This window comes from Lissotriton helveticus, chromosome 3_2, assembly GCF_964261635.1.
Source record: "Lissotriton helveticus chromosome 3_2, aLisHel1.1, whole genome shotgun sequence".
Lineage (NCBI taxonomy): Eukaryota > Metazoa > Chordata > Amphibia > Caudata > Salamandridae > Lissotriton > Lissotriton helveticus.
Genome location: NC_136062.1, coordinates 25,164,474 through 25,176,644, shown reverse-complemented (window position 1 = coordinate 25,176,644; position 12,171 = coordinate 25,164,474). Strand labels below are relative to the sequence as shown.

Below are 12,171 nucleotides of genomic sequence, written 5' to 3'. Positions count from 1 at the left end.
GTGTAGAGATGATTGTCCTCCTCTACTGAGGTAAGACCTAGGTTGACAGTTGTCACAGGGTTCCATCATATTGGTGGTTCTGCGTTTTTAGGAATGCCTGTCTGAGCCTCTTGAAGGCATGTGACAGAGGAAAGGTTCTTGTCTGAGCTTTTGCCTTACATTGGAGCTTACTGTGAGACTTACTGTGAGACTTGGAATCCTCCTAAGATTCCAGAAGTTCAAAAGGCCAAAGGTGGTCTTTGTCTTTCCCCTGGTGGGAGATCAACACTACAGCATACCGCCATGAATGTAGTCTGCCTGCTTAAAGGCTTCAAGGCCTGGGTAACTGCCCGTTGCAAGGTTGTATCTACATCGTCAACAAATTCATCGTCAAGGAAATACGTAAATTGTCCCCTGTCCTCATATTAAAAGTCCCCTAGTAGGAACCTTGGCAGCAAGGCTAGTACCAAAGCTCTAAATATTAACTGTGAGCTGGGTACCTTTAAAACAACCCTATGCATCAGCTGCACTGCCCTCTGAGTTGTAAGAGATACAAGCTGAATTAACAGAGGACCCGCAGGACCTATTAAGAGGAGGCAGATTTGTTAAAGAAAAACTCCTATAAAACCCCACAAGGACATAGCTCACTAGTGCCTAGTCCTAACAATAAAACCAGTCCCACCACCTGCTAACCGGTAAAATTGGAGGAAAACCAAAGGCCCTAAGGCATGCAGTACTTTAATTCAAATGGGTGAGACAAGCGAGACGCAAGGGGAAAGAGTCTTTAGTGCTGATAGTGGGTGGCTCGTGCAAGTGTATTCTTTGAGGTGGAGGAACTTTCATGGACAGCCCGAGAAACTGCACGCAGAAGCCTGTGACATGACTCGATGCCTCCGAATGAGCGCAAGATGTCGGGAACCATACGCTCGGAGTGCACCACAACCAGCCCGATTCAGACCCTGTGTGCAGAAAATACCTGCACGGCGAGTAACTTCAAGAGACAAGAAAAACACTGCGCTTTGCAATGCAACATATAACTGCCAATAAATTCAACAGCGCACATCATAGGAACATTCTTAAGGAAGGCATTTAACTGGCTGCTGTGAAATGAAGAAAGAGTAAGTGCTGTTTCTTGGGGATGTTGTATGTGAGGACAGAGCCGCATGACCCATGGGAGTCGTTGATTGTTGTTATTTAATTTTCATGACTGCTGAGCTAAACAAATGAAGTAAGATGAAGCATAGTCAGAGACTCTGATCCTGAGATAGCATTATTAGCCTCTTTCTCTTGTGGGATTGTACAGTGCAGGCATATAGTGAAATCTAAATTGTCAATGCGTTTCGGTGAGGTCATTGTTGATGAAAATCTTTCGATAATCCTAAATTTATTAAGGTAGGAAAAGCGTGTTTTGGAATAGATTGAAGCTGATTACAATGTTTCTTCATCTACAGGGAGGATCAGGCTGTTCTAGTCTAGTCATTTATAACTGATTAGAATTTGTAACTTTTATGGTGTAAAATTATGCTGTTGTAACTGACTCACATAAATGTTAAGCTTGTACCTCTATACATGGCATTTATGTATTTAAGCCCCGCTTTCGACTGTGTGAATCAGTCGAAACTATGGCACATGTTGTTACTCAGGGGCCTGAAAGCCCCCCTTGTTCACTTTCTCGCATTTCTTCATAGGGGCATGAAAGCCAAAGTCAGAATAAATAATAATGGGATTGTATCAAAGGGTATTGAGATTGGTAGGGGAGTTCAACAGGAGTGTATGCTAGCCCCGCTCCTGTTCATAGTATACATTAACGATCTCCACCCATCCCTATCTCCCGTAACCAGCGATGTTCCATCTGTCAAAGGGAAACTCCTTCCTACACTTTTATATGTGGATGACTCCATTTTAATGGCTCGGACCCCCAGGGCATTACGTCTTCTAGTGGCAGCATTTATAGATTTTATGTCTAATCTAGATCTCCGAACAAATGTTGCAAAATCGCATATTAAGGCATGTGGGCCACATTGCATTCAGTTGTCTTCTATGCAAGTAGGAAATAACACCTTAACAAGTGTTAAGAGCTTCTCATTCATAGGAGTTATGTTTTCATCCTCTGGAGCTTGGCCACCTAATATTGCACACCATAGAATGGTCCCAATGGGTCCCAGTTGCCACCTATGGTTGCGCCGTTTCGGGGGGGGGGGCAAATTGCGTAACCATGCAATCTGAGGAAAATAGGTTCTGCAGGCGCCTGTTGGGTGTACCACGTTCTTCCCCTAATGTCATCTGCCATAAAGAGATAAATTTGCTATACATATCCGATTTTATCAGAGTGAGGCCACTGTTAATTTGGTTATCCATTTGGAGTAATGACCAGGCATTGTCACAAGAGATATAATAAATGGCTGCATCTCCTGTGATAACGGCCTTCAAATTCCGTGGCTGGCATATATTAAATCGGAATTTGGAAAAATCGGTATGTAGCGATCTTTTACAATTAGAGATTTATGCCCTACCTTTAATAAACGGGAGGTAGCCTTAGCTTTTTATAACCTACCACGTGAAAATCGGCTTAGTAGTGTAGCAGGGAAACCATTGATAACTGCATATTTTTCCCAGAGTATCTCCGTGTTACCACCCATTTATTTAGAACAGTCCTGTTGGAGATGGGAGCGTTCCCTGCTATTTAAGTTTTGTGCTGATACAGTTAAATATTTATTGTGTTTTCCTTCTGGGCACCAACTGAACCTTGCTGCTATTCCCTGACCGTGCAATAACATGTCAGGCCAAACCATGATAAATTTGTTAATTGTTTTGTAAATTTTATGAACTGTTCTCAAGGTTATTTTTACTTCCACTTTTTAAAAGGAGATATTGCGACATTAGACTGAGTGGAGCAATGTTCTCATCAATTTTCCAACTGTCTGATAGTGAAACTTGTTTACATGTAGGCTCATTTCTAAGATATGCTGTAAGGGCATGTGGCACTTTACTATTATAACAATGTGCTGTTAATTCTTGTTTTTGATCCTTGTTTTTAATATATAGTATTATATATAGATATGTTTTTATCTGATTTATAATAATATGACAATGTACCTATATTGATGTAATGGTGATTATTTTATACGCATGTACTTTTATGGAAGAGTTAACTTTCCGAAAAAAGAAATTGAACTGAACTGAAATTTCAGAATGTTTACATTTACATTTACATAGATGCTAGAAGGTTGCACTGCCTCCTGCTCTCCCAAGCTAAAAAAATCTAACCTCACCACAATGAGGAACCACATGGATGAGGGTGAAACTTTGAATTGTGGTTGTTTGCTACCCACCAGTATGTATCTTTTGTATAGCTCTTGCACTGTATGATGTAGCTTTTGCAATAATGATTTTGTATCTTTTTACCTGATGGTTGTTCAGTAATTCTTTAAAGTGAAGTAGGAGTTTGATATCAGTGCTGTGGGCTGCTTGACTTGGCGACTATGATTTTTCTCTGTAAAAGAGTTAACAATATTCAATAGGTTAATTCTCAGTGATGCTTTTAGTCTTCAAAGTCAGAAAGTTAATTTGTTTTTTCCAAGAAGAACCGTGCACTCTACAGAAGGTAAACCTTTTGAAGTATCCAAAACCAGACATACCGCTTTTATTGATGGTTTAGGAATCTTAGCTTTGGAATAATACACTAATTGTTCTACTCTAAACTTGAAGCTCACATTTTACAGGCAAGGCAATAACAAATACTATTTTACAGGTGATTTTCAGTATCTTTGTTCCGCCTGCCATATTTTTGCTGGAGTATAAAACTAATGCAGAAATGTCCCACATTCCACAGTCAGAAGAAGCACATCAGATGATAATGGAAAAAAACAACAATGGAATCGCACAGGTAAGAATCATACAAATAGAGGAAGATGAACCTCCATCAATACATTCCCATAGCTGAAGATGTGTATAGGCAGTAGGGGTTGCTCGATTCCCCACTGGTGATTATTTTGTAGTATTGGACTCTTCAAGCAGGAGAGTTAAGTGGGTTGTTTGTGTAAGAAACTCGGAAGAGGCAATATGTAAATGCTTACTGCATGTTGTATTTGTCAGAGGTGCATAACTCCACATCTTACATAACATCATGAAGATTAGGAAAAGGAATTTCAATGCAATGAAAGCTAAAACTTCACCCTTGCATCCTTGTTCAGGAGAGTTAGAGGGCAACGAGTGATGATATGCAAGTTGAAATTTGAGTCAAAAATCGATCCAACATGAAATGACAAGAATGGTCAAATAACTTTCCAATTCAGAGCTCCTCGGTGGTATCTTTAAAGAGTAAGACCACTAATATAATTAGTTTCACTCCAAAGGGTCAGTCTTTATAAACAACATAAACTTCTTAAGATAAAGCCTAAGAAAATAGCATCAAAACATTAATTGCGTTTCCAAAGATCATTATGTTGTTGACATCAACATTGAGTAAGTACATTTTTTATTGCACTTTGAGGCATTGAAGCAGAATCATTTTCTAGGCCTTTGGACATATTTGACACCTGTCACAGAGAAGACTTAGTTTGATGATGGTATTTTCACACAGTAGCTTTCCTCTGGGGGAGAAGTTCTGTTTGTTACCTAGAAGTTAGCCTGTATGCACCTTAAGGTTACATGGTGCAATCTTGCATGCACTTCTGGAATAAGGATGTTTTATTAAAAGTGTTTGCAGCTTCATGCCCAAGTAACTGAAAAGGTCAGAGAACATTACACAGTAACTTAATGAGCACCAATTTCCTTTACATAAAGTGCACCCTTAGACACCTATATAGTCGGAACTACAGTTACACCACAGAAGAAAAAGTGATGGAGGAAGCAGTGATGATGAAAGAAGCCAATATTCATTGTCAGCGAATGCCTACGAAGACAGTTTACCAATGTAAATGCCAAAAAAGGAGGAAAGGTGTGAGATTTTTTATTTTTCTACTGATACGCTGGAATTTCTGCTTTTCTAATTGCATGTGTTGTCAGCAGTGGTATTGGGGAGTGAGTGTCAAGTGATATAGGTATATGCAAATTGCCAAGGGTCTATTGACTATGATTATAAGGAGAAGGCGTGGGGGGGACCCCCACACGGAGTCCTGAGAAGCTCCTCAAGGTCTTCGCCTTCAGGGTTTCAAAAATTAATCAGGTACACATTCAGAGTTTCTGGACGAATTTAATCCATATGGTCATAGTCGTATATTGAAATTCATATAGACAAGCGTTGATAATTTAGGAAATTCGACATGTAGGTTTCGAAATGCAACAAGTCCCTATGCATTTCGGGACAAAAGTCCCTTCATCAGGGGATCTATGGAGGAAATAAACATCGTTTAGGGGGGCCCTGTCCTCAAAATGTTGAAAAATTAGAAGAATTAGAAAGGAACAACTGATCCAAAAAGAACTCCAAATAGTGAACGTTAAGTGCATAAGGAAAGGTAAGTAAGATTAGCTGTACCAAACCGCGGTGTGACGCAGTGTGTCGGTTTTAAAAAAAAAAGCAGATATTGCAAAATGGTGACCGAATGGTGGAGTAACTACGTGGTAAGACAGATAAAATAAAATATCCGATTGCGTGTAGGAACCGAAACATGGCACAAAAGAATCATGCAAAGTGATTAAAAAGCAGGTTGCAGCGGATGGTATAAGTGACCAACATGCATGCGGGTTACATCTGTCTGTCGCTGCTAGTTATTAAACTATATTAACGAGAAAAGAAAAAGAAAAGCTTACCCAAAACCACACGTAACTGTGAAACAGTAGCGTTTCCGCATTCAGGGTTAGTGGTTGTGAACAGCGGGTGAGCGACATAAATGACGGACTGGGTGCAAGATCGCGTAACGTGATGAACACAGTAAAAAGACTCATAGGATGACCAAAAAACTGTAAACAATAGCCCGTGGGATCGAAGAGTGTGATGTGATAAAAAATTACAAGCAGTAAAATGAAGGGTGGATGTACAAGAAAAAAAATAAAGGTACAATCAACATGGGAACAGTGATAAACAGTGGGGATGAAAATACGGTTACTAATACTCAACCCGATCAGGTCATGTAATCATTCAAGTACTCAAACAATCTGAATAAGTATAAACCGGTAAAAATAGCGGGAAGAGAATGAAAAGGAAATGGAAAATGAAAAAAGGGAATGGCTAGATTGAAAAACATGGGAACAGGCTACCAAAATGAGAGAGAAAAATAGACTGAAAGATATATGAGTAAGTTATGAGTGAGAATTGAGTTTATAAAGGCAGAAAAATCAGGTGACGGACAGTAAGGTAGGAGCTCGAAAACAGTTAAACTAGAAAAGAATAAGGAGCACTATATAACGTATGGGATAAGAGATAGACAGAGGTATGGATTCAGTGTGGTGAAATAAGCACAGAAGAGCATGCATTTACAGAAAACAACTATATTCGATACGATCATTCAGTCCCATAGGTTGGCAGGAATCCAACAATTTAATCCAAACTAATTCACGTTGCAGCAATCTCTTATGGTTATCAACACCCGGTCTCATGGGGACAACCTCTAGTGCAAGGAACCTTAGCTGGCTGATGTTGTGTGAAGCAGATATAATGTGAGCAGCCAAAGGAGACTTCAAATTCTTGGTTCTGATGGTACTTTTATGTTCCGTTAGACAGATTTTCAATTTTCTCTCAGTCTTTCCAACATAAGGCAAGCCACAAGGGCATTTCAGTAAATACACCAAGTTCATAGAATCACATGTGGCGTTGGTCTTGAGATGTATCAATTTGCCAGTTCGAGGATGGTTAATGGAGTTGCCCCTGATTATACTGTTGCAATGACTGCAGTTGTGACATGGTTTAGTGCCAGAGAACACAGATGTGGTTGATGATGGTGTGACTTCTAGCATGTTTTTCAGATTCTTCGCCCTTTGGTAGGCGAACAAAGGAGTGCAATTGAAAATTCCTTGAAAATCTGGTTCTAGTTGTACCATGGACCAGTTGTGTAGAATGATATTTTTAATCATTGGACTTCTTGAAGAATATTTGGACACAAATACGGGTCTCTCGGTTTTTTTCTGGCGTGAACTCGGCGTCAAGAGTTCTTTCCTGGTTTTCTGCTTTACGCGTTCTTGTGCAGTAGATAAAATGGCTTCAGGATATTTCCTGTCGCTGTATTTGAGTAAGATGTTGGCTTCAAAACTTCGAGCAGATCCTTTTGGCCCGTAGTAACTGTGAGAAGGGTAGATGTTTCTTCAAGGAGGTTGGGTGGCAGCTGGTGTACAACAACGCATTGTTGCGATCAGTTTCTTTCACAAACAGAGAGGTTTTCAATCTGCCATTATCGATGGTAACCAAGATATCCAGAAAAGGTAAACAATTTGGGTCAATGTGGTGGGTAAATCGAATGTGGTCTTCAACTTGGTTGAGATAGGTCAGAAACTCCAAAATCTCTTCAGGTGGACCAGCCCAAATTAGAAAAATGTCATCTATGTATCTCCAGTAGGACTGGATTTTACTGCACCATAAAGTATTTTGCAGTATGTTGTCGATTTCCAAACGGTGCATAAAAAGATTAGCATAGCTGGGAGCTGCACAATTTCCCATTGCAGTTCCAACTAGTTGCAAAAAGAATTCGTTGTTCCAGCTGAAGTAACTGTGATACAGCATGAAGTGCATAAGTTCCAAAATTAATACCTTGAGATCTTCCTCCATCGGATGGGAAAGTAAGAATGATTCCAAAGCATCAATGCCCCTGTTGTGTGGTATTGAGGTATATAATGCGCAAACATCAATCGTAACCAGGGTGTATGTGGTGTTCGGATTCAAAATCACGTCATTCACTTTGTTCAAAAAGTCAGTGGAATCCCGTATGTAAGTAGACATCTCTTTCACAATGGGTTGAAGGTACATATCCACGAACTTCCCGATGGGTTCATGGATCGAAGTTTTGGTAGAGACAATCGGTCTGAATGGAGGTTGGTGTAAACACTTGTGAATTTTTGGTAGCATGTGTATGCTGGGACACTTGGGATTGAGTTGAATCAAATATTTCAGATCTTTTTGCGAGATTGTTCCCATGGTCATGGCTTTCTCTAGGATAGCAAATAAACAAAGGAAGCGTGTCCGTTGGAGAAGCATTTAAAACTGATTGTAGCACGTAAAATATGAGGCCAGATGAAAGTGGTCAGTTGACTAGACCAAATTTCAAGAAAAAATGCTGGATTTTTTCAGGAAACCCTCACTCACCCTAGTGGTGACATGCTTCATCATCGGGTCCACCGGGAGAGATCGAATACCTCCCCGGTGTGCTGCGACGCCAGGAGACTGCGGAGCTGGTTGTGCTATTTTTAACTTTCACAACCTTTGGCAGGGTGGGCCTTAGCGCGCCCACACCTGTCAAGGTAAACACTCGCTTATTGGTCCTGAAGAAAGCCCTGTAAATTCACACATACAAAGGGCAGAAACATGTTGACCTTCCCCTAACAGGGAAACACCAGTATATTTTATTTGGCTAGTTTTCCCTGCACATAGTTAATTTAATTTTATTATGTCGAGTTGACCAGTTAATAAATGATTTTTTGGTACAACTTTAGACATTTTTAACCACACTTAACTTTTTTCACTCTCCACTCTCACACAACCAGCTCCGCAGTCTCCTGGCGTCGCAGCACACCGGGGAGGTATTCGATCTCTCCCGGTGGACCCGATGATGAAGCATGTCACCACTAGGGTGAGTGAGGGTTTCCTGAAAAAATCCAGCATTTTTTCTTGAAATTTGGTCTAGTCAACTGACCACTTTCATCTGGCCTCATATTTTACGTGCTACAATCAGTTTTAAATGCTTCTCCAACGGACACTCTTCCTTTGTTTATTTGCTTACTGACTGGGGACTAAGAGTGCCCTTGAACCCTCTCTCTCTCTTTGTTGATTGGTTTCTCTAGGATAGTTCTTAAGATTTTAGCGAAGGCTGCAGTAGGGTCAGAAATCAACTTCATGTATAGTTCTTTGTCATTCACATGAGCCATTACACTGGTTTGGTAAAAATCTTGGTCCAATATGACTAAGGCGCCACCTTTATCCGCCTTACAGCAGGTGATTTTCTTGTTGTTGATAATCTCTCGTAGAGCCCTGTATTCAAGGGTACTAAAGTTCTTGATCTTAGGTTGAGCCTTACTAAAGTTCTCTCGTAAAGCGTTTAGAGTGATTGTTTCATATGAGTCCAAGATTTTATGGCTTACTGGGGCCAGGAAAGAACTCTTGCTTTTCAAATCTTTACAGGCATGTTGCACGGTAGGACCAGTGGGAGAACCACGTCCGTAGCCTATGCCACCAGGAGCAAAACGAACTTGTCATAAACATATCACAAATTGAATTATCAGCCAACCAGATGAAAGTACTACAAAAAGGGACATCATTTGTCCCCACCTACCATACCAACGAACTAGAGATTGAAATCTGCTTCTTTAAATTCATGCGTAGTCTACGACTACGCCACTTCTTTACCAATGTGAATCCTCCCACTGGTCCTACCGTGCAACATGCCTGTAAAGATTTGAAAAGCAAGAGTTCTTTCCTGGCCCCAGTAAGCCATAAAGCTTTTCTTTTTCTTTTCTCGTTAATATAGTTTGATAACTAGCAGCGACAGACAGATGTAACCCGCATGCATGTTGGTCACTTATACCATCCGCTGCAACCTGCTTTTTAATCACTTTGCATGATTCTTTTGTGCCATGTTTCGGTTCCTACACGCAATCGGATATTTTATTTTATCTGTCTTACCACGTAGTTACTCCACCATTCGGTCACCATTTTGCAATATCTGCTTTATTTTTGAAAACCGACACACTGAGTCACACCGCGGTTTGATACAGCTAATCTTACTTACCTTTCCTTATGCACTTAACGTTCACTATTTGGAGTTCTTTTTGGATCAGTTGTTCCTTTCTAATTCTTCTAATTTTTCAACATTTTGAGGACAGGGCCCCCCTAAACGATGTTTATTTCCTCCATAGATCCCCTGATGAAGGGACTTTTGTCCCGAAATGCATAGGGACTTGTTGCATTTCGAAACCTACATGTCGAATTTCCTAAATTATCAACGCTTGTCTATATGAATTTCAATATACGACTATGACCATATGGATTAAATTCGTCCAGAAACTCTGAATGTGTACCTGATTAATTTTTGAAACCCTGAAGGGGAAGACCTTGAGGAGCTCCTCAGGACTCCGTGTGGGGGTCCCCCCCACGCCTTCTCCTTATAGTCTTCAAGTTCGTCTCTACTAGCCGGAAGAGACGCATACCTGAGGCGCCCAGAAAAAACGCACCCAACAGCGTGTTTGTAATACCTGTTTCTGAATACACTGTTAAACTTTAGGAGTGCCACACCACCGTTCTTTTTCTATTGACTATGATACCATGCATTTGGTTGCCAGCCTGTTGGGGTTTTGGGCATTAAGTGTGTTTTAATTTTTGTTGAGGGCTAGTCCTATCTGTTCTTGAGTATTTCATCAGGCCAAAGTTACTTGTGCAGATTTGTCTCCCTCTGGCGACCTCTTTATGTCCAGGAGAAACCATCTTCCTGATTTTAACTCCAGAATCAGGCACTTCCTAGGTTGGGTGATAATTGTAATGTCTCTCTTCTAATCCCTGGTCTTGGCGATGTTATGGAGGATTCAATGGGGAAAAAAAACAATGTTGATTTTGGTGGTGCCCATTAGGTCTTATATGTCAGTGAAAAACCCCATACGTGGATATTGTCAGCCACAGACAGTGCCTGCCATTTTCCATGGCTTATGAGCACTCAGGTGAAGCTCCTGAGTCCTGCTGCATGATGCTCTACCTGTGCCATGGGAGCATCATTTACTGAATCATATGGGATGGGTAGGTCCTCATACCTTAAACTCCCATCGCAGGACCACCTCGGGTTATGTCCACTCAGTTTGGGAAAGGGATTCTGGATGCTTTCTCATTGTACATGTTGATGCACTGTGAGTATAAACAATAGGTATTGTGTGCTGCAGTGTGTACTGCTCTCCTTTTAATCATGCACTTTTTCTTGGAAAATACTGAATAAAATAAGGTTGCGATGAGACCTATGGATAAAGTGGCAATTAAGAACACCAGTAAGTAATCTGGGTATTGTCTGGTACTCAGTCTGTTGAGACTGTCATGGGACCCATATTTCAACCTTCTTCCATTCCTGACTAGACCACCAGTTAATCTTAATGAGGAAAAGCCTATTAATGGCTATCTTGTGTAAAAAAAAATAAGCAAGAATACTGTAGGGTGTGGCGCCTGGCCTCAGGTCTGCATCCTCACACAATCAATCAATCAATTAGGGAATTGAAAGCATCCTACTCACCCTTAAGGGTCTCAAGGCACCTCGGGTGGGGGGGTAGATCAGTCTAGCCAAAGATCCGTAGATCAGTCTAGCCAAAGAGCAAGGTCTTCCTGAAGGTGTTCAGGGAGGGGGCTCGTCTGATGTCTACCGGTAGCTCGTTCCAGTTCTTCGCAAAATGTGGGAGAAGGATCTTCTGCCTGCTCTGGCTCTGTGGATGCACAGGGTTGCGGCCAGTGCGAGTTTGGAGGATCAGAGGTTTCTTTTGGGTACGTAGAAGTTGGTTCTTTCGTTGTGGTATTTGGGTCCGTTGTTGTGTAGTCATTTGTAGGCGTGCTTGAGGATTTTGAAGATGACTCTTTTCTCCATGGGGAGCCAGTGGAGTCTTCGTAGGTGCTGGGTGATGTATTCTGCTCGGGGGGTTCCGAGAACAAGTCTGGAAGTGTTCTGTATTGTCAGGAGTTTGCGGAGTAAGGATTTGTTGATGCCGGCGTGCAGTGCGTTTCCGTGGTCCTGTCTGCTGGTGATGAGAGCGTGGGTGACTGCCTTCATTGACTCAGGGGGTTCCACTTGAAGGTGTTGCGGAGGATGCGGAGGGTGATAAAGCAGCTGGAGGTGACGGCGTCGATCTGGAGGTTCATGGTGAGTCATGAGTCGAGAACGATGCCGAAGTTCTTGGCGTAGTCAGAAGGAGTAGATGGGCTTCTGAGGGCAGCCAGCCTCCATGTGCTGTCCCATGCTGATGGGGTGGTACCAAGGACGTGGACCTCTGTCTTTTCGGCCTTGAGCTTTATGAAGCTGTCGGTCTTCCAGACTGCGACGTCTTGCATTTTTTTCTGGAAGTTGAGTTTGGAGGTGGTGGGTT

At 41.6% G+C, this 12,171-nt stretch overlaps 1 protein-coding gene across 2 annotated transcripts in view; it reads left to right on the top strand.

Moving 5' to 3' along the window:
* The window catches only part of LOC144826433 (transient receptor potential cation channel subfamily M member 7-like), a 1,864,676-nt gene that overhangs the window by 798,937 nt on the left and 1,053,568 nt on the right, over positions 1-12,171 (top strand). For both annotated transcript variants that reach the window (XM_078684758.1, XM_078684760.1), the window contains exon 18: positions 3,731-3,865. In XM_078684758.1, coding sequence (XP_078540884.1) covers positions 3,731-3,865 — 135 coding nt within the window. The remainder of the gene's footprint in view (positions 1-3,730; positions 3,866-12,171) is intronic.